A 25,162-nucleotide genomic window follows, 5' to 3' on the forward strand; every position below is an offset into this window, starting at 1 on the left:
CCCTAATGTTTTAACTGGCCAACGCTGACCGTACATTAACAATAGTGTATTTGCCAGGACCACAACTTTTATCTATAACCTCAACATAAGTATATTGGAAAAATTGTTTCCAGATATTGGTAAAATAGAGAAATTTAAAAGCATCAACATTAAAAATAATGTATTCTTGCAGAATCAATATTCTTGTCTGGTGATAGATTGGGAAATGACTGGATATTTACTGTAGGTTGTTTTCCACTGTTTTTGATGTGTTAAAGTGCAAATGTAAAACTTTCACCATGTAAACAGTGTTTTCAGACCAAGTTACATTAGTGTAGAATTGTATCAGTGTTTGCATGTATGTGTAACCTTGACTCTTCTTTCCCATCTGTCCCAAGTCCATTAACTTGCCCCGGATGCCTGTACCAATCACTTTGCTTCGCTGTGCGCATGATTATTTGTTGCACAAATCACCCATGTGCATCAGACAAAGAAAGACTTACAGCTGCATGCATGGCCTTCACTCGGGTCCTACATCTGCTCCAGTGCAGAACGTCTGCCAGCAGTTACATATGGTTTCTCTTGATCTGTCTTCCCCGTCCTCCACCTCCACTTTTTCCAGGGTCCCTTTCCTTCCACCAGAGGAAATTTGTGTCTCCTCTACAAAGTACAACTTGACCTTAGCACTCCTTCATTTCCCCCCACACTGCCTCTACCTCATTACCATTTGATGTAAATGCAAATGATTTATCATTCTCCACTGATACAGTATCAGCAGCCCATGACTGGGGTAAAAAGACCTTTTATGAAATAATTCTCCTTTTCTGACAAGTCAAGTGCCTAACAGGGGCTCTTTTAAGGATCACGAGAATGTATGTGTGTGTGTAAATATATATATATATATATATATATGCATATGCATGGTTTTTACAAACAACGCTGAAACAGTAATTGTTATTCTTCTCTGTTTTCACTTTCTCTGTTCTTTTTCATTCTCCTGTTTTCTTCCCCATTTCCCCTCCTCCTTTGTGGACAGCAGGCATTCAGTCTCTTATCAGTAGGATCAGCCAAGTAAAGCCACTTTTGGTCCACAGATAGGCAGGATTTGGCTGACAGTGTGGGACTGCTACTGAGAAAGAGACATATTCAAGATCAGGATGGGCAAGAAGGGAAGTAGGGGGTAAGCAAGCAGAATGACTTGTCGCAAACGGAGAGAGAAAAAAGATTTTATTTTATTTGATTTGATTTGATTTATTCTTTCAAGCATGTAAAGACAGTTGATATGTCAACACACATAATTTTACACATATCCAACAAATGCTAATCCAATATCAATTTGCTTATACCTAGTACATGCTTGAATGGAGTAGGAAGAAGTCAGACTTATCCAGTCCTACCCCATGACATCATCTTACCATCATTGGTTTGCAAGCAGTATCTCTACATAAATAATTATCTTCTACACCACACAAGTAATATACTAAAAAAATTATAACAGAATGTTAACATTCTTACATAATTACATTCTTAAATAATTATCTTCTACACCACACAAGTAATATACTAAAGAATTATTACAAAGTGTTAACATTCATACACCACACCCACAATGTTCCATCTAATTAATCATTAAATCTGTTCTTGCATATATCTTGATTGATACATACCTTTATATTTATGTTTAAACTCATCAATTCTATTACTGTTTTTTTATGTCCACACTTAAATTATTCCATAGTTTTACCCCACTTATGGAAATACAAAATCTTTTTTTGGTTGTACGTATAGCATGAATTTTATAATTTAACTGACCCCTTAAATTGTATCCCCCTTCCCTTTCATTAAATAGTTTTTGAATTCCACCAGGTAATAAATTGTTCCTGGCTTTATACATAAACACTGCAGTCTTATATCCCACTAAATCAAAACATTTTAACAATTTAGACTGTATGAAAGCTCCATTGGTGTGCTCCCTATACCCCATCTTATGCACAATTCTTATCGCTCTTTTTTGTAATATATACAATGGTTGAAGTGAGCTTTTGTATGTATTTCCCCAGTTTTCAACGCCATACTCTAAGTATGGTAAAATCAATGAAGAATACAAAATGCGTAGTGCTTTCCCGTCCAAAATATATCTAACCTTTGCCAATATCGATATGTTTTTTGCTATTTTGTGCTGAACATATCTGATATGAGATTTCCAGGAGAATTTGTCATCAACTATGACACCTAGAAATTTAATTTCATATACTCGTTCTATATTAGCTCCCCCAATTTTCAATTGAAGTTTATCTAGTCTATGATTCCCAAATACCATAAATTTAGTTTTATCCAAATTCAGAGATAGTATATAGATGAGATGAGTAGATGAGATGATGTTTTTCTTCCTAGCAAAACTGCAGCATATGGAACTTTTTTCTCAGCTGTCACAACATTGTGCACAGTCTGTATTTTGTACAACACTGTATCTCCCACGCCATCTTCAAAAACCGGCAAGTTAGCATTTATGTGACTTTCAGAAATCCTTGATGCTCTACCGCCCAACTAACTTTTCTGTTCTATAACAGAAAATTTCAAATAGAACATGTATAATCCCTCCTACAATCTCGTCTAAGGTACATACAGTCAGATGTGCCAAGGTTGCTTGCTAGCCGGTTTAGCACCTGCATCAATGAAAACAAAGCTTACAAAAATACTTGTGCAGTATAAAAGGCATGTCAAGGAAAAAGGTAGTTTGCTAAGAAAACATCGTATGTCGCTAAAATAATGTGTGTGTGTGTGTGTGTTCAAGGATTATGGGAGGTTAAAGTATCCATGTGTGTGTATTCAAGGATTATGGGAGGTTAAAGTATCAGTTGTGGTGATATCTGACTGCAGTGTGTGCCAACGCAGAATCACACAGGCTAGAAAACTGCTGTATATGGCTTGAAACTTTCAAGGTTGTTACAGTCTTGTCAGGGTAGAGTGATTCAATTACACCGAAGGGATAATTGTTCTGTATCATTGTTCTGATCTAGCTGAAAGTGCCTTTGAAGTACTGTAAAGGCTCTTGTTTTGCTTTTGTGTGTTTCTGTGGCTCAATTTGTCTCATGGTGTTGTGGTAATAACATCAGCAATAATCACACTACCTAAACCTTAAACCACAAAGTGTACCATTCATCCAGCCTCCGCACAAATTGTTTCCATTAACAAGTGATTAACTGGTATTCAGACTCCTCGGGGAATCATACAGTATGTACTGTAGTGCAGAGTGGGTATTGCAGGGTTGATGCCTGAATAATATGAAGGAGAGGACATCATACAATATGTACACAGTCACTAACAGGAAGTGAATTAACACTACTATATGTGATGCATTAAAATGCCAAAGAAGAAATATAGATGGTGAAGTGGGGGTAATCCATCCATTTTAATGTATCTCATTAATAAAGAGCAAGAGGCCTTGTAATATGGAAAGTGGTGGAAGAGAGAAGAAAAAGGACATGGGGGGAGGAAGGGAGGCATGAGGGGAAGATGTTAAAGTGTAACCAGCTGATAATTAAACTACTCTTTCATCCTCAATGAGGGACATACAAAGGTGGCAGATAGGGCAGCATACATGTTTATGGGTGCATGGACAGATAAACAGATAAAGCTCTTTAAACAGTAGATAAACTCACATATTCATATGCATCTCTTTTTATACTCTTTACATGTCTGAGCTGCAGTTTTGTGGCTGCACAAGGACTGTGGATCTGACATGTTGGTTTTTTGGTGACCTTGAAATGCACCTGCCTGTCCATTTGGTATTTCTGTGCTCTGCGCACCTGGCATACAGTAGCAGCTCAGTGGGAGCAGTGTCACAATGGAATGGGTGTTGCATGTAAATCAGGTTGGGGTGTTGGTATTTTTTATATTAGAGCCGCATTAAGCCATATTTTTGACATAAACACTAACGTGCTGTAATGTGAATGTGTGCGCAGTTCTGAGCACACTGAGAGCGAACACCAAATTCTGCAGCTTTGTGCAGCTGTCCATGGTTCCATGACTGTCAACACAGAGACTCAAACTAACTGTACTTTCACAGCTGTAGAATTGGTGACAGAAAACCACTAAACAGATGCCAACATAATTACTCACCTTTACTATAATACCACGGTTATGCACATATATTTCAATGTCCAGTTACACTTCAGTAAACTATGGCTGAAGAGTTTACTTCTCTGCTGGTGCAACAAAGACTAGGAGTCCAGTGTAATAAGAGCTCTGTGAGGCTGGTTAGACATAGCATTGCGATAGACCTTTTGCTAACATCATCTTACTAATAAGCTCACAATGATAAAACTAATATGCCAATGTCTAGCAGGTACAGTCAGATGTCTGCTTTGTTTAATGATGAATTGAGTTGAGCTAGTCAGGTTTGGAAATTGTATACTATAGGTTTGTTGGGTCCAGCTCGGGAATAAACACCACTCTCTCAGGCACGGGTCGGGTTCAGACCGAAATGTACAACTCAATCCATGCTCTAATCATAAACACCCTCTACTCTCTATATGTTCCCCTTGATATTACAGAATCTTCAGCTGCACTACATACTTCTGGCCATGAAAACATAGTAAACATACCCCCTTGTGTGCATCATGCAGCACTGATTCACAAAAACTGGGCCTTCTGTCTCTTTCTCATTGACTGCTAATGGCTCAAATGCTGCATTAGCATAATCTAGCACAGGAAATGTGTGAGTCATGGGGGAAAAGATTATCATCTAAAAGGGTTTCCAGTGACGCACACATACACACGCACAGCACTGAAAGGAAGATAACAAGATAATTCTAAATGATAAAATACAATTTTTTTTTAATCAGATACTCTCTTTTTGTAAGTCCTCTGTCCTCCACCAAGGTAATCACATTAGTTTAAACAATTAACAAACAGCAGTTATGAGGAGTTCATTGGATTATTGTTCACTTTTTTTGGCTTTAATGCGGCAGTCTCTTGCCAGTGGCTGATTTCCTGCTAACCCTCAAAACGTGCCATCAGGTTTGCTGTTAGACCCTGACTGACAGCAGCTAGACACCACAGGCTCAATAGATTGTATAATGTATGTGTAAAATTCATATATGTTGACATAGACGGCATATACATGCTACTGTACATGGTGTGCATGTTACACAGCTCCTGGCAGTGGTTCAGCTGAACAACCAAGCTCTCTTCTGGGTGGTCTGTGATTGCTCCTTAGAATTTCAAGTAGTCAAAACAGAGGTCAAAGTCAGCAGACAGCTGACGATTGATTTACAACAAGCAGATGAACTTTGAAGACGCAGCTTAGTAAACATACGAGGACACCAATAAAGAGAGGATTAACTTGTATTGGGAGCAAAAGCTCCATCTCTTTCTCCTGTTCACCTTTCTCTTTCTGGTCTGGCAGATTCAGCCGTAGCAAGCTGCCATGAAAAATGGATGAGTGGTTCTCTTTCTCACTCTTTTTTTTACCTGAACTCATTGGTTCCTCACTGGAGTCTCATCGTCTGTGGCAATAAAATATTTATTTCGGTGGTAACTAGAATGAAAGACAGTTTTTTTCTTCTTTTATCTCATTTTAAGAAATAGCTGAAATGGAATGAGCACAGACAGAACAGCATTCATGGCTGCTCACAACACAATGTGGGATGGCAACACAAAGAGGAGGAAAACACTAGCCCTTTTCAGACATGCAGTGGAACCCTGAAATTCTCTAGACATTACCTGGGGGAGCTGTATGTGAAAATGCAAATGTCCGCATCAGTTGACTAGGACCTTAAGTAGATTTGACTTTGCCAACTTCTCTAGTACAAAGTCTGCATAAGGTCCGAGTGAGCCAATTTGAGAATATATAGTCCAGAGTCTTCACACAGAGCTAGTGGGCATTTTGATGGCGATCTGTCATGTGACTGGTGTGAAACTGGAAGAATACAAACATTCAGTTGTGAAGAAAAATGGTCATTTACAGTGAAGATGCCAACAAAAATATCTAACAGAAGACTAGATGTGATCCAGGAAGTTCTGTCATTAAAAACCAGCACCAGAATCATCAAAGTAAGAGACTTGGTTGTTTATGACCAAATTATAAATTGGCTACATGACCACACCTCCGGCGCACTGTACTCAGGCAGGCCTCCCGCACATAAACCAAATGGAGTATTTGCACTAGGCGAGAACACATCTGACACAGACTATCACCTGTTGTGTGCTACATGTGTGAAAAGGCAAGTCTTGATAACGTCTGGAGTTCATGTCTGAAAACGATTAGTGAAACTATAGATTTTTATCTTTTTCACACCTAGATCACTGCCCCTAACACACACACACACACACACACACACACACACACAGAAAACTCCAAAAGTGTGATTTTGATATACAGCCACCAAAGCCTCTTTGCCAATCTCTTACACCTTTCTGCTTCAACACTTGTGAATTATTGTCAGCCTGATTTGATATTTAGATTTATTTTGAGTTATTCCTCACAAATGTCTGTTTGTGTGTCTATGTTTGTGTGTCTGAGACAGAGAGGGGGACAGACAAAGCCTACCTGCAGCCTGAATGTGGCAGTAGAGGAGACAGAAGGGGAAACTGACCTTTCTCTAATCAACTTTGTGTGTTTGTGTGTGCATTTTTAAGTAGATGCACCACAATGCCAGTATGACTGGGCTGTGCAGCTAGCCTCTAGCCATGAACACATTAGCTGATATTTATCCAGTTTTACAAACGAGGAGTGCTGAGCTGGAATCACCAGCTTACTTTGATCATCATATTCACATTAACCTGAATGACCTGCTCAGACTACGGATCCGCGCTCCAGCTCAAAGACGACTGATGAATACCAACAACTGAATAAACTCAGAAGTGACTGTGCTGACTTTGGGTAACTCTTTAACAGATGCCAGTAAGGTGTATTTTGCTCATGTACGGATGAGCAACAAGCATATATAGGAAAAGACTGTTGCCAGTTTATTGTGACATCCTGTTACTAATCATACAGGGCTCTTTCTGAAACTTACCCCATCTGCAACCTGTCGTTGCTTTGTCTCTCCCTTCTCCTTTGAAATTGCTTCGGCCCTGTATTCCTTTTGATGCTAAGAGGCCTTTGAACTGCAGCCAGCATCTTAACTCTGCACTTGGTGACAAGTCTGTGAGGAACTCAGATATTCATAGGGACCTGAGTTCACCTGGAATATTGACGGACACCGTTCTGCATGCCATACACAGGAGTAGATGTGTCAAGCATGGGCCAGAGATATAGCTCTTGAACTGTTATGACACTAGTTGTAAAAATGGTTGCAGAGCAGCCAGTAGAATGGATTATGTCATTTTATTGCCGTGTACAAAGACGCTACTGCGAGGCCAAGGGACTCTTTTATTTCCAAAAAGGTCATGAGCGTGGGCTATCCTGCCCATCTCTCATTATAGGGGTGACTGTAAACACTGTTATGGGGGTCACCCAGAGGTTTATATTGAAGTTCCTGGTTAGGTCAGAGCAGGATAATAAGAATGTCATACAGTGATGTGTGCAGTTTACTTCATGGGTTGAAATGTAGTTGCTAAGGGCCTAATGCTCTTTTTAGAAAAAGCATAAAGGACAAGTTGCAGGCACCAATATCTACATGGAAACTGTTTACACAGGCCTCCCTAAAGCACTTTCAGTCCCAGTGATGGAATACACAAAATTCACAGCCTTCCTTTTGTGCAAAAATGTAGCTAAAATGAGGCTGCTTCTCTGTGTTTCTTACAGCAGTGTTTTCTTGTCAAGGGGGAAGATGGTGCCAAAAAAAGGGAATTTTCTACTTAAAATGCTGGAGAATACTGTATATCCCCTTAATTGGTCTGACTCAGGCTGCTAAAGTATAATCTTAGTACACATAAGAGTATATTTTACATTTGAACAGGAGGAATGAGCAACCAGTTGGAAAATGCATATGAACACCTGACTATGGTTTTAAGATAGACTTGACAAATTGGGAACCTATCCTTTAATTATTTCAGCTTAGCATCATCTTCCTCAGCACCATGCTAGCAAATGGCCAGTGTCAGGTGGTAGCCTCACCAAACCAAAGCTTCATGCCACGCATGGCTGTGCTCCATTATGTAGACTCTGGCTCTAGATTAAAGCCATTTTTCATAACCAAATAACATTTGGGCTGATTATAGCCCCAATAGGTTTCCTTTCTCTTGTGGTATTCGGTTCAATTTATCACATGCTTGACAACACAGGCATTCTACAGTTGGTTACCAGATATTAGGTTTTTTTAAGTACTACATACTCTATGTTCTCAGCACTCTGTCAGCCGAATCTGGAAGCCTGTGCAGTGCTGAATAACATGAGGTGTGTCTGCTGTGCCGCAAGACAGATGCAATCTTCTTGGTGTTCAGTTTGAATTTTTTCCTGTGTCTGTGTGTGTGTGTGTGTGTGTGTGTGTGCAGATTCATCCAGTGTTTAGTGTTTGTTCCCTTTAAGGAGTTCTTACTTAAAATTATTTACTATTCATCTTTTCTTCTTGATTAGGTTTTATTGACTATGAGGTGAATAGTTTCAGGATTTCCTCAGAATGAAGTGATTAGACATAAAATTATAAAACATTTAAACTGTTCTAAATGGCACTTAAGAACTTTTCAATAATCAAAGCTATTTAAATTAAATTACTCCTTTTTTCTGTGTAGAAAATAACTCCCTAAAGCCATTGGGATGTAATTGCTTTTGCTGACCTGTCATTGCCTTGGCAAAATAATTGGAACCAGGTTGAGATGGGTGTAACCCAAAGGGAAGCCATTCAAATCAATGCCATTTGGATTGCAGCTAGGAGAGCCGTAATGGGACGGCAGAGTTCATACTTTATCACAGCCGATTCCTTTTGTATAACCTGGGAGTATAATGAATAGCAAAGACCTAATTCAGACTCCAGACAAAAAAAGAACAGAAAGAAATAAAGAAAACAGAGAAACTAACAAAAAAACAACACTGAGTGAAACTTTGTGAATTTGTAAATGGACCGAGTTTTCTTTTTTTCCCAATAGTGTATCCCTCTGAGTTTCTGACACTGATCTATAGGGGAAAAAAAAGACGTCAAAGTGGGAACAAATCTTCAAAAATGCCTATCAATTCTGATAAAATACATCTGTTCTTCATATATCATCACAGGTGCAACCAGCTGATCATTCAAGTCGTGCCCCTCTCATCTTTCTAATTTCATCATCGTTATAATGACTGACTAATAAAGCTGATATTACCATTTCCACTTAATGGCTACTGGAATCAGCAAGTCATCCAAAAATAGACGTCCAGCTGTTACAATGTGCAAATTTTACATTTTATTAAAAATACAATAGGCTAATGAGGCTTTCACGCAGAATGCGACAATGGCACCACTACGCTGTGAAACCAATTACTTTCAGTGGCTTGCGCCAAGCCACGATAATTTGGTTGCTGCGCTGAGCAAACCTAGATTGAACTTTGACCACTGTGTGCTGTGACGTAAACCCTCGGAGTCACTTTCTATCTGAAATCCCTGTTGTAATAACTTCTGTATCAGTTAACTATAGCCTATGTGACATATTGTTGAGCATGTATGGGGGATTATGGACCAACGTGTTAGCCAGCGTCTCCACCACCATCATCAAAACACCAAATGAGGATGGATCTTTTGGAAAATCGGTACTCATCCCTCCAGTAGAGATCAGATGCTTGTAGAATCAGTGCCAAGGCACATTGAGCTGTGTGGTGTGACGCGGGGGCCGAACATCTTACTAAGACACTTGGTTTTATCTTTAGTTTGTCATCCATCTGTACTTGCAGCCCATTGTCTGCAGTTAGTGATAGCTTTAGTGCCTTGCTGTGTATTTGTGTAAAGGACTGACTGATGGAAATGTGTTGCATTTTCCAGATAATAATGCTTTAACATTGGAACACAATTATGTGCATGCATATGTATTGTTAATTGTTTGGCTGTGTGTGTGTGTTTTATTGTATTTATGTGCTGGGTGCATTTTTAGTAGCTCCTGGAGATTCGGTATTCCCCAGAGAGATCGTGTCAGACAGCCAGTGAATGAACCCACCAAGGTCGTCTCCAGTTCATTGCTGGAAGTTGTCACTTCCTTCATCTTAATGGCTGTAGGTGCTGATGGTAGTAGTTTTAAATATTTTATACTGCTCCTCATCTGTGTGTCTCCAGTGGTTAAAAAAACAACAACACAAATCTCAAGACTAAATAAGACACAAATGGAGGGGTCAGAGGGATAATGTGGCTGCACTCAGCTAACATGATTTTACCTCAGTGCTGTGAAATGGTGGAAGCTTGTTTTACATTGTATTCAAAGGCAGGTGCTTTTTCAGAACGCCTACAGTACAATACACCAGAAACAGATTCCAGGCTTAATCCTGTGAACCCCCATGTGTATTTCTACCTGAATTAATTCCCTGCACAAAACAACCTTTCATCAAATTATCTGCGATAAACAATGTGTTTTTTTTCTCCCCCTTGCTCTCATTGTCTTCAGGGTAATAAAAACAGCCACTTGAACTTTGGCTGGGTTAAAAAGAAGTTGAGAGGATATTGTAATACACAAACACACTTTTTATTACCTAAATAACTGATTGCTTTAGCACTTGTGCAAGTACCAAACACAGCAGATTGGACCCAGAGTGCAGTAGAACATAACATGAAGAGTGCTGGTCAGTGGGAGGAATGGCACAATAGTTTTTGGTCTGAAATTTCTGTTGGACATAAAGTGTGCTCTCTAGAGTTTAAGTGGGGACTGTAGATGTGTGCTGAGTGTCTGCTATTGTGCTTATTGTTGTCTTTCTTTTTTGCCAGAGCTCCAATCAACTTTCTGAAATGCTGAAGTGCCATTTTACAGCTTTACACATAACACCATGAAAAGATGCAGTGACGTATGTACAACTGTTCCCGTGCCTTTATGTGTATCTCCTTGATCATTACTCTGGGAGGTGATAACTCTCCTCCTGCCTTCATCTCCTACAGATAAGGAAGTATCTGTCAGTATGTCAGATATGCCCGGAGCATATCCAACAGCCAGGCCCAACCGGCTTCTGCTTCAGTGTTTATTTATACCTGTTTGTTTTTTGTGTGTGTGAGTGTGAGACCCTTGCGATCGGCTCCATATTTCTCAGATTATGGTAGAGGTTAAAACATATTTGAAGCTTTTTTTTTTCCTTTTTATGTGCATCACTGCCTTCCAGGCCTATCTGTACTCACAGTTTATAGTCAGGGCTTCATGGCCATGCTCAGCAGCTCTTCATTTTCAACAACCAAACTTGGTGCTGGACAGGTGAAACGCTTTGGTTTTAAAGATTCATTACAGCGTGATGCAAGATGAGAAAGAATGTAGCACTGTACTACACAGAGCTGCTACATAGGCCATAATTTTTGCTTGTTTGTCCATTTTCTTTGACTTGAGACAAGTTATTTATAGTTTTGTCTATGGCCACTTTTATTGTTTTGCTGGCTGCCATGAATCATCAGGGCTTCATCATAATTAATGAGCCAAATGAAAATGGAATTTAGCTACAGCTTTTTGCACAGCCAGTGATTAGCTTAGGCCTGATCTCCAACTCAGCAAGCTGTTGCCTCAGGGTGTGTGTGTGTGTGTGTGTGTGTGTGTGTGTGTGTGTGTGAAGTTCTAATGTAGTTTAGTTTAAAAGAGTGTAGGGCTAAGCTATAATTCGGTAAACAGTGGTTGATTTACACAATTCGGTTACAATGTTACACCTCTCCAGAGCAGCTGAATGTCACTTCTTATTAACTATTACAAAAAACAATTACAAAGATGTAAAAGGCTAATGATGGATGAGCCTGATTTTTTTTCTTGATATTTAAAGTGGGTGCACATTGTGAGGTACTACATCCCTTCACTTAGTTATTATGACACTAACATACTGTACATGATGTGTATTGTGATGTAGAGGTTGTAACGGAAACGTGGATCTGTTTAGGTGCTGATTTTAGTAGAATATTTTTGTCAGGAGGCTCGTGTTGATGTTATTATTTAGGACCATGTTTGAGACTGTCCTCCCAAAAAAGAAGAAGCCATTTCAGTGAATGTACAGGACTGCAAAGTGACATACCGTCTGTAAGAATGAGCGTATTACACAGACATGGAGGAAGTCACATAACATTACACAAGTGGTAACTTCAACTTAAGAAAGGCAAGGCAGCTTTATTTATCAAGATCAAAGATTTTTTTTGTCAATTTACTATATGTGCAGGACATACAGAAAATTGAAATACCATCTCTCACCTAGTATTGAATGCCATACCATTTAGGAAACTAAAAATAGAATAAAAATTGAGTAAAAATAAGAAAACTAAGTCAAAGTGATTAGGATAAAACTAAATGGTACAACCTAATAGGCTATGACTCAAACCATGTATAATCAGTGACAGTAGTGTAAATTACATGAAGATTGTCAGATGGTTGTGAGATTGAGATGCACATGGACAGCAGTGCAAATGACAGCAGCAGATATGACGGTAAAAACTGTCAGCAGCAGATTTACCTGTAATATAACAAAAAGGGGAATGTATTGAGTTTGTGCAAACAGCAGGGGTACTCTTTTTATATCTTTTTATGTTCTGTGGTGGGTTACGGTCCAGGGGCAGAGGGGGAGGTAATGGACAGTGTTCAGCATCCTCACAGCCTGGTGGATGAAGCTGTTTGTAAGTCTGGTGGAGTGGGCCTGAAGACTCCGATACCTTCTCCATGAAGGCAGGAGTCTGAAGTTGGAGTGTGCGGGGTGGGAGGTGTCATCAGTAATGCTGATAGCTCTGCGAGTGAGGCAGGTCTTAAAAATGTCCATAAGGGAGGGCAGAGGGGTGCTAGTGATCTTGCTGGCTTTAGACGTTTTCTCATGAAGTCCACAACAATCTCTTATATAGTACATTTCATACACAGATGCAATTCAAAGTGCTTTACATTGGCAAAGAGAAACGGTAACAGCATCAAAAACAATAAGTTTAAAACCAGAACAAAATCAGTTAAGACAAAACAAAGATAAAACATTATTAAAATGAGATAAATACAGGTTGTGAAGGATGGATTGGTCAACAAAATATGGAAGCCAATGTATATGTATGTTTTTAGCATGACCAAAATCATTCCTTAGCTGATAACATGTTTATTATCGGGACCATAAAAACAAAGGTCTCCTAACCTTAACATTGTAGTATGTCTTCTGATTTCTGGCACTAGTTGTGTCTTCATCTTCTGTATTACCTAATCTATGCAATAGGTCCTTGTTTTTATAGCAAACTTTATTTAAAGCTACCTAATTACATAAAGGCCACTGACTTTTCTCTGCTGACTTTACGCTGAAAATAAGAAACAAACATATGCATGTTACAGTAAGTCAGTGGCACAGAAAGCAGATGTTTAATACTAATAGCCAATATTGTTATACAAAGCATTAATATATTTTTTAACTGATTTTGCTGCTTTGAATACGGAGACTTTGGTTGCTGAATATGTGCTCATCTTGATTTTAGAGAAAATACAAGGATCTCTGCTTTTTTCAATCAGAAAACTTTATTGTGCCACCACATTTCAGACGATGTTTCCTTGCCTAAGGGTGAAAATTTGTTCTTCAAAAATAGTAGATTTTTTTTTTTTTTACTATATATGCAAATGAATACCTGTGCTTCACACTGAAGTTTGTTTTGTCTGGTTTGTGAGGTTATTTTGTTAGTTCAGGTGAGAAGCTACATATTCATTAGCTGTATTTTTATTATCACCAGCTCCAGTGACAATACATAAAAGATGTCAGGCTGTTGAAAAATCTCCTAAGGACATATAGAGGACGTTTGTTTCCTTGTTTTTGTCACTCAGCGGGTGAGCGTTGGAGCAGTCTCCCCAAACATTGTTCTCACCTTTGAGGTAACAGTACAGATTGATTACCTCTGTGTTTTTTGTGTGCTCACGCCATCATGCTGGCACTCCAACTATAATCTCCCAGTCCTCCTTACCCTCACTTTCTTTCTTTCTTCCCCCTACTTTCCTCTGAATTCTTTATTCTGGGGAATAAGTGGCATTAGGGGAGCTCAGAAATGATATATTTATGGTGGCAGTGTCTATCACAAGACCAGTTTTCTTCTGGATCTGATCTGGATTCTGGATGTGATGGCCATTTAAAGTTAACATTGAAAACCCCATTTAATGCATATTTTCTGCCATAACTTGGCCTATAATGAAGACAGAACTCTGAAATGTTCAGGTAAGATGCACAGTATACCTGCCTATCATAGCGTAAAAGATGATCCATATCAGATCCGGATCAAAGATTTTACGACACATGTTGTTGTTCTGGATCTAATTTTCACAGTGGAACCATTTGCATGAGCAGATGTGCCTTGGCAGAGGTACTCTTGCCCTGTCTGGGTGCTCTTGGTTGATATGAAATAGTTATGTTGTGTGCATGCATGTCCATGTCTGTTTAGCACAGATCTAAAGAAAGTCCTAGTGGATACACTCTTCCCCTCATCACATCTCCTTCCCCACTTGCCTTTGATTTTATAGGGTGATATAAGTGAGACAGAGGAATAGACTGACAGGAGGAATACGGACACACTCTTAACAGCACTAGGGACTAAGTACTGTGGAAAACTGTGTGTAGGAGGAAATCGGAGCATGTGTCCATGATATATAAGCAACTGAGATGAAAAGGGTGACTGGCCAGAGTGGATATATTTGAGTGATGAAAGGGTTTGGAGGAGAGACTGAAAGGAACAAATAATCAGTAGGCAAAAAGGAAGAAGACAGATAACAGTGGCAAAATCTGTGTTTAAAATCTACAATTTTGTCACTCTGATTGTCCATACTGTAAATCTGCTATGTATTCTGTACACAACACCTATTGCATGTCTGTCCATCCTTGAAAAAGGATCTCTCCTTTGTTGCTCCTTCCATTTTGTTCCCATTAAAGGGTTTTCTTTTTTTTTTTGGAGTGGGGAGTATTTCCTCATCTAAGGGCAGAGGGTGTTGTATGCTATTTGATTGTAAAGCCCATTGTGTTAAATTTGTACATTCAGCTAGGTAAATAAATTTGACTCGACTTAAATTTATCTAAAAACATAAGGGCAAGGGCAAATTGTTCCCAAGGTCATTCAGCTGTAGGTGTTGTGATGCTGCTTCCTGACATCACAGTAGCAGCCATGTACACACATTTCTTTAACCAGATTAGTGTGCACAGAGCAGCTCATGTTCCGTAAGATGATGGCCTTCACTTCCAAAGCCCAGCTATTCTAAAAGGATTACACTGCAGGTATTTTTATTTGCTCAATGTATTTTCAGCCCCCTGTTTCACCGCTGGCCTGAGGCGTCACATAAACTGGCCAGACCCAGATTCTGCAGGGATGAAGAAGACCTGAGAACTTCTCTTACACTGACTCTTTGTTCACTAACACCCACACAGCGCACACTTCAGGCCATCTACACATAAGAGGCTGAGCAGCAAGAGAGGGTAGAAGTGGTTTGAATCAGCAGGGGTGTTTAACTGTGACATTTTATTTTCAATAATTTCTACATCTTCAGTTCTGTTTCGATACATACTGTATGCTAACAACAACCTGATTTAATTTGTGGTTTGTGCAAAAGAATGACAGAGAGAGAGAGAGAGAGAGAGAAAAATACCAATTTAAAAAAAATTACATCACACTGCCACTGAATGTTTCAAATCTTCAGAAGACTTAAAAGCAAAAGAATTAAAAGGGCAGTGGTTGGACGTGTACATAACTGCAGTGTCCCATCTGGTTCAATTCTGCCCTTTTTCTTTAATATCATTGTAGCTGATAAAAGTTGTAAGAAGTTACATGCAGCAAGTACTGTGTTTTCTCTGTTATGTGAAATGTTGCATATGCGCCTGTGATCTTGGGAAACATCAGCAGAGCAACAAGAGCTTAGCATGCCTTTGAGTCTAAACGTGCACAGATAGCACCATTTTATTTAATACCCTCTATTGTACTTCAGTGGTGCACATGTTGGGAAAAAAAGCATTACATCACTACTAGTGGTTTCAAGCAGTATTAGACTGGATGAAGTTCCTCTTTAACTAGGTCTGGAGTCGGCCACAGTGAATGCAGTTTTCACAGTTGGAAAAGTTACAGTCTTACCTAGGATTAAGAATCATCTTCCTGGACTGAGCCAAAGCAACAAAAATGTCAACAACTGTGGCTGAACTTGCTTTAGCCAAACTGAAACTGTTCCCAGCAAACGTGTTGCCTTAAAGTGGCATCAAGTAGGAGATGGTTGGAGTGTTTGCTGTTATGAACACATGAAGTGCCACAGGGTTTTGCAGTTACCTGTGCTCAGTTTTTAACTGAACTGCTATGGGTCATCAACTAACCTGGTCCTAAATGGAGTTAGGACTGTACTGTATGAACTTGTTCCAAATATTGGGAGGTAAACAGACCATCATGCAATTTGCCGTGTGATGCATTCTCAATAGCTTTTCCATCATTATCTCTCTGTACATATCCACCATTTTTGATTCCAGTGACTGCTGACCCCTGTCAGTAGTTTGTTGTGTAGGTGTATCTCGACATGCAGTGTGCATGTGTGAAGAAAAGCGATGCAAACCAGGAAGCTGTAAATGCCATATCTCAAAATGCACATGCAATAATGGAGCAGGATAAGGGTTTTCAAGTGACACACAGAGAGAACACTGGTGACTGTGAAGCCATTTGATAAAGAGGGGTCATGATAGCTAGGGGGTAATGGCATCAGTAGTGCATTTTTAGCTTCTATACATCCACTCAGTCATTTTGATAGATGCTTTTAGGTTGCTGTTTTTGTTTTTCTGAATATTTTTTTATTTATTTTTTGCTGTGTACCTGGATGCATAACTCCTACATCTTTGCACCAAATTCACTCTGTAGTGAACCATTTTCATATCTCTGCAGGTTAATAAGACCCCATCTGAAAGTAAAGCAACACATATTATAACTCTGCTGCACAGTCACTTAAGGCAACCGGGGACAAACTCATACAATTTGTATAGTGCCTTTTTCCTTCTCCTCTCTTTCTCCAGCCCCTTTTGCTATTGTATTCAGACTCTAGAGGTTGCATTTTGCACTTCAGCCAAAGTAGATGGAAAACAAGCTCATGATAAAAGCCTGACCTTTGCAGGATTCTATCATTTTGCTGCAGGGACAATGTTGAGGGGTAGAAGGGAGAGAAATGTCAAAACAACACCATTGTTCTCCTAGGTCCCAACAAAGCTGGACTTCAATATGTGTGGCGGCACTCACCGCCTCTGTGTTTTCTTTCCATATGAGTAGTGCAGAGCCATAAATGTACACATGTATTTGTTCTTGTCAACAACCTCTGAGCTTGTCTGTTTGTATGATTTGCTTCTTGTGGTCAGACTGCTTGTTGGGTGGTTTCACAGGGCAGCTCTGTACTCATTGCTTTGGGTTTATTAGGCTCAGAGGCTGTGGGACCCTGCTGCTACACTGCTGTGCTCTCCAGACAACCACTGAACCTTCCCCACCGCCTTGCTGAGCACTAAAACACACACAAATTTGCACACATCAGGCACCAGGCATTGAGATCATCACCAAAATGCACAACCTGCCAGGGGGCATGAAAGCAGCATGCACACGTACACAAACCCACATGCACAGGCTTATGCTACATTTTACACACTTGCACATTCACACAATACAGCTAGGGCTATGCAGGGCAACCTCTGAATTGTTAGGTTATTCCACTTTCAACAAAGCTTAATAAAAGACACATTGTGATTGTGCCTTACCCCCCACCCACCGGCAGGGGAGGAGATAAAGCCGTAATCTCAAGAAACTAAACCCAGACAAAACAGCTACAAAAGGCCAATCCAGCAGCAACAGGTGAATTATTTCTAGGCCAAGTCATGATTTTCATTTACGTCATCGAGTCAGACATGAGGTTTAGTTTCCACTACAAAGCTGCTCAGACACTGTTCTGAGATGAGAGGACAGCGGAAGAAGCTCTGTATTGAGCACAGCAGGGGTCAGGGTGTTAGGGTCTGAGAGCCTGTGGGGGGACCGCCTCAGTGTGACCCAGGTGATTTGGCAGGAACACAACTTACTTTGCTGTATGCTCTGAGTAATGAACTTGTTTGTACTCTATCCAAACACAAAAATCCCTCTTCATTTAGTAGTTAAGCTTTGGCAGTTACTGGAGCTCGAGCTTCACTGTGGTTCCCTTGTTGCATTTACCACTGCAAATATTGAGCACATCTTAATTCCCTTAACTGATCGCTTCTCACTCCTTGGTCACACTTGACCCAGAAGTTGTTCTGATCTGCTATCTTGAAGGACATCCCAAAGCTCTTATTCCTGCTTTGAGGAGCAAGGATCAAGGAATGAGGTCGTCGCCTGGAGGAGACGCGAGCGAGGATACAAGAGACCATCCTTCGATGAAGTTTTTCATGGACCAGCACGCAGTTTTATCAGAAATCAGTTGGTGACTAGACGAAAGAACAGAAAAGAACATTTCGTGTCTCTAAGATGTCCCCTCAGTTTTTTCGTTCCTCACATCTTTTCTTTGCGTATTAAGTGGGAGGGACTGAACCACAAGGGAAAACCACTGTTGCATACAGCCTATGCTTTGTTCAGAAATGTGCATGTGTTCCTTTCATTTTATTAAATACTTATTTTTTTATAATTCCTGGTCATATTGTGTAGTTTGAACTGGGAAACAGAAGATGTGATACAAACCTGTTGAACCCCTATTCAGAGGATCCCAGTATATTTATTTGCAGGTCTGGTTTACTGTAACATTGTTGATGCTGCTTCAGCGTAAAAAAAAACTCAGGCGAAACTGATATTAGGTGTGTTTGTAAATGATCACAAAAGCGTACCATTTTAACTACAGCGGTGTCATGGTGCATGTGGTGGCTTTACTGTGCTGTACATTTTTGTGCTCAATTCATTTTTGATTACACTAGCAAGAAAATGTTAAAGTGCTATGTATGCATACTGATTTACACATTTCCCTTTCTGTGTAACAGACGGATACGCTGACAACCTGGTGAAGACAATACGGTGTCATGCAGTTAGGCAACTGAATCTGTCAAAAGTCAGTCTGTCAATCATGCGATGTATATTTTAGCAAAAGTATTGCTTGAGAAAATTTGCTCTGTTCAATGGAATCAATTACCAATCAACATTATTTCAGTAAAACAAGAGAATAATTATCAAAAGGGCACCCTGATGATTTTTTTAGTTTAAAAAAAGTTGACTTGTCAAGAGGCATATATTCAGTCTGTGACTAGTTGTGTACTGTGGTGCTTTTTAAAATCACCCATACAAGTGACCAAACGGCTGGATATTTCAGCTTCTATTTTTGACCATCCCTTTGTTTTTAATGGGTCTCTTGTGAATCCCCCAACTCGATGGAAGTGCTACACTAAAACATTAGAGTACACCTTTAATATCCATGAAGTTCAGCTAATACATTCAATGAACGAGCAGTACATGTGTTACCCCTTAGTCTGCTGTAACTGAGCTCAAGTCAAAATCAGTGTTAGGAATTTGAGGACTCAGTCTATCTAACCGAGAAATCTACTTAGAAGCTTTTATATTTAATAAAGTCCTCTCACGGCAGATGGTTCCTGTCAGCTTGCTATGTGAAGCAGGAAGCCAGTGCAAAGAAGATTAAAGCCTGAAAAAGATCTCCAAGGTTCAAAGAAAACACGGATCACTGCAAAGATGAAGTCGTTGAGGGGAAAGAAAAAGCAAACCGAGGCACATCCCTCAATGTTGGTAGAGCAGGGATGTTTCTCTATAATTCGCAGTGACCCAGTGATGGACATCTCTGAGCCTCTCCGAGCTGGCAAGAGCTCCCAACTGCCATGTAGCTGTAATTGCCTTTTGATCGGAGTAATGGCTGTCTCAGCTACATTTACTTTTCATTATGATGATGTATTCATCACATCCCCTTTTGTTGACCTTATCAATCAGAGTTTAATTTCCTACAAATTTATTTTTAATTACAACTGTTTTTCTTTCTCCCCTGTCCCCCGGGGGCCTGTTCAGATTGCAGTACCTGCCTGTTAAGAGGTGGCATCTGCCAGCACATTTACAGTGGCACACCGTCACCTGGTCAGAGATTAATCAGCCGTTAGAGCGCCTCTGCCATGCTCAAAACCTCAAGTCAAATCCAAGACTCCTGGTTTAATTGGCAGCGAAATGGCGGAGGGAGACAGTCTTGCTGACCGGCAGCCAACAGTAAAGGGCAGCTGAGCTCCAGCATTCACCTTTCAACTGTCATACCAGCTGAATATATTAGCCTGTTCAGGTTGGGAAACTGTATCTGTCAACCTCTGTAATTAAATTGATTTGAAGATCAAAAATCATTCAGTGACCTTTAACTCGACTCATTTATGAAAAGACAAAATTAAAAGAGTGGTTATTAGTGAGTGCAATTTACTAGTTTAGTTGCTGCATATCTAATATTCCAGAATCTGACAATACAGAATAGCTGAAGGCAGTGCAAGGTGGAATTGCAGTTGCTTTAACTGAAAGAAATAAAGTATAAGAATGTTGTCTAGTCCACCTTGAAGTCAGTTAACAGAATTTACCCCACTGCCTTTTCCCTGTGTGACACAGTGGAAAGGTCACAATGTTTGATTCCCAGTTCTGGTCTAAATAAGTAAACCCAACAATCTCCATGAGCGATTTCCTCTGCTTGCTAACACATGAATCAAAAAATAGCGTTTGATTCTTGGCTAGTCATGTTCAGCCAAACAAGCACAAGGTTTAATAAGATGCTGGCAAATCGACCTCCTTCCATTAACAAAGAGAGGTTATCACAAGCCATTACTGTTTGTTTGTAGTAGCCAATGAGCGTGTTTAGTTTTAAAAATTGGGGTCACTTGGAGTGCACCTCTGGCATTTTTCCAGGTGTGTATATGTGTGTGATGATTTTTTTTTAAGTACACATCCTATTAGAGGCTGTCTGAAGCCTGAAGGCTGAGTCGTAGATGAACACTGCACAGTTCAATCCAAGTGTCAAAAGGACAAATCTTTTCAGTGGTGTGTGTTGTTACTACATAAAGGTTTGAAGACTTTTAGTGAAAAGAGCAAATCTGAAAATTACCTCTGCCTACGGAGTGAAATGATGCAGACAAATTTGGATGTCCTGGGTGTTATGTGCCCTTCACATCGGTTAGAGGATTAACTTTGTTTAGTTTTGTTTCAAGTTGCTGTGTAGGAGTTTGTAGCTAATCACTTAGTGTCAAGGCATTAGCGCTCGCCAGGTTCAGGTCACCTGGGAATCTCTGGAGCTGATGGCCTTGCTCATTCATTTCTCCACCCCTCTTCTACATCTGATAGCCTGCATTATTTGCAAGATGAGAGGAGCATATCCATCCGCCTTGTGATAATCACTCAGGGGCATGCCTCAAGCTGTCAATACAAAAACATGGTTCTATTAAGATGGCATCGGTATTGTATTGCTCACCGGTGACTGGATGTACTGCATCTGTGGATCATGGGTGGAGCTGTGATGACATGAAACCCCGTCGAGATACTGCAACGATTACAGGAGGCGAACGCTCCTTTAATGTCCTCATCACTCCTAATGAAAAACCATTTGATCCCACACACACGGAGACCAGCGAGGCTTTGAGATGTCATTAACTCGCAACGGCATCGCAGCCAGGCCCCACTGGCGCATGGACAAGAGCACTCGATCTTGTGTACTGGTGATGATCACTTGTCTGCCTCTATCATTCTATGTGCTGTGTATCTTGTGATGAGAGAGAGCCTCAAGTTTTTAATGCTCTCTGGGCATTGTGGCTAGATCACTTTGTGCTCTCATAATAGAAAATTTGGTATTGCTGATAAGAGAACATTCAGGTGGCTAAGGAGTCGCCGTGAGCAGCACACACCAGAGGATCAGGGATTTAAAGGTCATATGGTACCTAAGCTGTGAGGTGACTCGATGTGAAGTTAGGGACAAGTCCCTTCAATTCTCCAGACTCCTCATTAGCTGTCACGCATTGGTGTTTTACCCTGTTTTACACATTTATTAAAGTTGTGAGCTTGTACCAAATCGGAGCAGGAGATTATCTTTATTATTTGCTTTCAAATTTCTTGCTTCCTGTCTTTTTTCTTTATGATACCACACCCCCAGTGCTCTGGCTGAAGGATTAGGTTTTGTAGAAATACTTTTATTTTGTTCCAGATGTAGATCTCAGATAGATATTGGTGTGCTAATTGTTCTCTCTGTCTGTAGGCTATCGGAGTATGTTCCACAAAATACTCCCCAGAGATCCTTTTTTGACAGGTTTGTTTTAGCTATAGCTTTTGCAGGGATGACCTTGTTTTCCAGGAAATTTCTGTACAGCAGCTTCAGCAAGCCATTCATACTCAAAATGACATGGGTTGGCATTTAAACCTGAAATCATGAATCATTTTACTGCTCACTGTTTTAGAAAACTCATCCATATTTATACTATCTTAATAGACTGTGTTCCCATCTCTTTGCCCCAAATGATCTCCTCTGACTGTATCAGGGCCATTAGCCATGTTTTCCTGGCTGACAGTCATGAATATGAATATTTCCCTGTAGTGTTAGCATGTTTTCCCCAGGTCTTACTAACTTGTTGCTACGCAGAGTCCTCAAAAATATAATAAAAAAAACTGTCAAGTTAGGTGCATTATCCTACTCACAGTATCTTTACATGCATTTTATATGGTTACAATACATTGCTTTTGTTAAATCTAAGACAAGGGAAACCTTAAAAGGTCAGCACACATGTATTTTAGAACAGTGGTTCCCACCTTTTTCTAACAGACTCCCATCGCTATTAAATGAAAACAATCTTCACTGTCAGCACCACTCGTTATTACCACGAAGGAGGTTATGCTTTTATTGGTGTTTGTTAGTTTGTTCATAACTCAGAGTAATGAATGGATTCTGAAAATAGATAAAGCAAATTTTTTAAAAAACTATTTTGGAGAGGTAGGCTGAATGAATGTCACTTTCATTTTTTTCCCATTTGTCACACGGACAATTCGCATGTTGACATTTGGCATGTGTTTTATGCCGGATGCCTTTTCTGACGCAACCCTGACTCGAACCCTGGCCACAGCCCTAACCACTAGTCTATCAGGAAACCCCTAGGGTGAAACAATCCAAAAGATTTTGGTGGTGACCTGGGTCATCATTTTGATCCATGCATTTTTAATGGCATTATGGAGAAATTGCAAAAAAAAAAAGATGGTGCTACAGTATTTGAATGGTTATTTTTTTAATATACACAAATATGTAAATATATTTAAATGCAATTTCAATCAAATCAGCTGTTACACAGTCATGGTCCTTAATCAAGCCCTCAGCTTGCGAACTTTGTTTTGACTTGGCCTTGGATACAGTTTTCTGCTGGCAGTGCAGTGGTGGTCATTGATTAAGCATAGCACCGTGGCTTGAAACCTGTAGGGAATGTTTGAAAGAAGAATAGAACAAAGGAGAGAAAAGGGATAGAGGGAGAGAGACGCAAAATGAGATTGTTTTATAAAGACTAAGGCTAGAGGAGCTTTGCCAGAAACAGAATAAAATATGTATATGTCTGCTGTATTTCTCTGTGCACACATGTCAACAGTAAATCATTTACCTGTGGATAGTTTTTCAGATTAAAGTTGTATATTTCAGCATGTTAAGATTGACAGTTCTGTTGTACATTGCAGCAGAAGTACTGTATTTCTCTGACACATTGCTTTTGGTTTCCACAGTGAATAAACACAAGCCATGGATTGAGACGTCGTACCATGGGGTGATTACTGAAAACACTGACATCGTTCTGCTAGATCCTCCTCTGGTGGCCCTGGACAAAGATGCTCCTATCCCCTACGCAGGTATAGTAACTGTCAACCTTAATAGCTGTCAAGTGGAGAATGATCATAACAGAGGTAAAGGCAGGCTAACTCAGATTAAATGACAGCAGTCAACAATGACTCAGGTGTTAATCCACACAGGGAAGCATAGCTGTAGGATATACTTTCACTAGGGCTATAAATCACATAAAGCTGTCATGTGATATCACTGTGAAGGGGCTTAAATGGGCTTCGTGTACTATAACTGCTGCATCGTAGCTTTTTGTCTTAGTGTTAACCTGGCTCTGAGCTGCAACCATTTAATCCACTAATTCCCACTGAGCACACATCACATACAGAACTCATATTTCAAATTTATTTAGACCGGAAACTGGCCCAAATGAGCCCCATGGTGTCTGAGGACACTGCAACAACTAAACAAATAACAGAAACCAGATTAGATTCTTCCCACTTTGTGACCATTCCAGCTCATCTAAAATGTGCCAGTTCTTGTGGGATGACTTTAGCTGGATGCTTTTGGTGAGCACAGCCAACCTATCTCCCACCAGGCTGTTAATGTGGCCAAGGCTTTAGCATGGGGCTGCAACATGGGACTGGAGCCCACTCACAGGGACCCTCAGGCTGGGCTGCATGGATGGAGATAGAGAGAGATTGTGTGTGTGTTTGTAGAAGTGTGCATGTGTGCTTACCAAAACTTTTTTCTTTTTTACTGTACTGTGCATGTGCATGTGTGTGTGTGTGTGTGTGTGTGCGCGAGTGCTATGGCATGGCCTTAGGGGGCTCACTGTAATGGCTACCCTACAGGGAAAGGAGAGAGAATGATGAGACAGTATGGAGGGTAGCTGGTTGACCAGTGTATGTCCTCTGGCTCCTGATAGACTGACAGCCACACATTGGAAAAAGTACACACACAGCCATGCACACAGCTGGCAGACCACGTATCCCTGGATTTCTTACGTTAGGGTGCAGGAAGTGAGTCCTCTATAAATTATTAATAAACAAAAACAATAACCTCACAGCTCTGTTTTGCAGTCTCCATCTCTTTCTCCTGTTATCTCTATCAGTTCTCATTTCTCCACTGCCTTGCTCACGTCTCTCCCTGTGTACCTTTGAGCTACCCCACCAAACGTTTACACACCACACCAGTCACTCTCCTTTCTCTGGCTCTTAAAGCAGTGGTGTCCAACCAGGCAGCGACAGTTATCTAGTAATTAGCTGTAGAGAATCAAGCCTTCTTCCACTTAATTGCTGGGGTGGAGTGGCAGGGCAGTGCACAGGTAGCGATTACACCTCATCAAGTAGGTCAGCCAGGTTTTAATTACAGCACATCTAAG

General features: G+C 40.2%; 1 protein-coding gene across 1 annotated transcript in view; it reads left to right on the plus strand.

Annotated features, from left to right (window-relative positions):
* LOC109951874 (calsyntenin-2-like) overlaps window positions 1-25,162 on the plus strand; it is a 221,980-nt gene that overhangs the window by 62,484 nt on the left and 134,334 nt on the right. The window contains 1 exon segment of the mRNA XM_020586609.1: window positions 23,727-23,849. Coding sequence (XP_020442265.1) covers window positions 23,727-23,849 — 123 coding nt within the window.

Source organism: Monopterus albus, unplaced genomic scaffold (genome assembly GCF_001952655.1).
Source record: "Monopterus albus unplaced genomic scaffold, M_albus_1.0 scaffold8.1, whole genome shotgun sequence".
Classification (NCBI taxonomy): domain Eukaryota; kingdom Metazoa; phylum Chordata; class Actinopteri; order Synbranchiformes; family Synbranchidae; genus Monopterus; species Monopterus albus.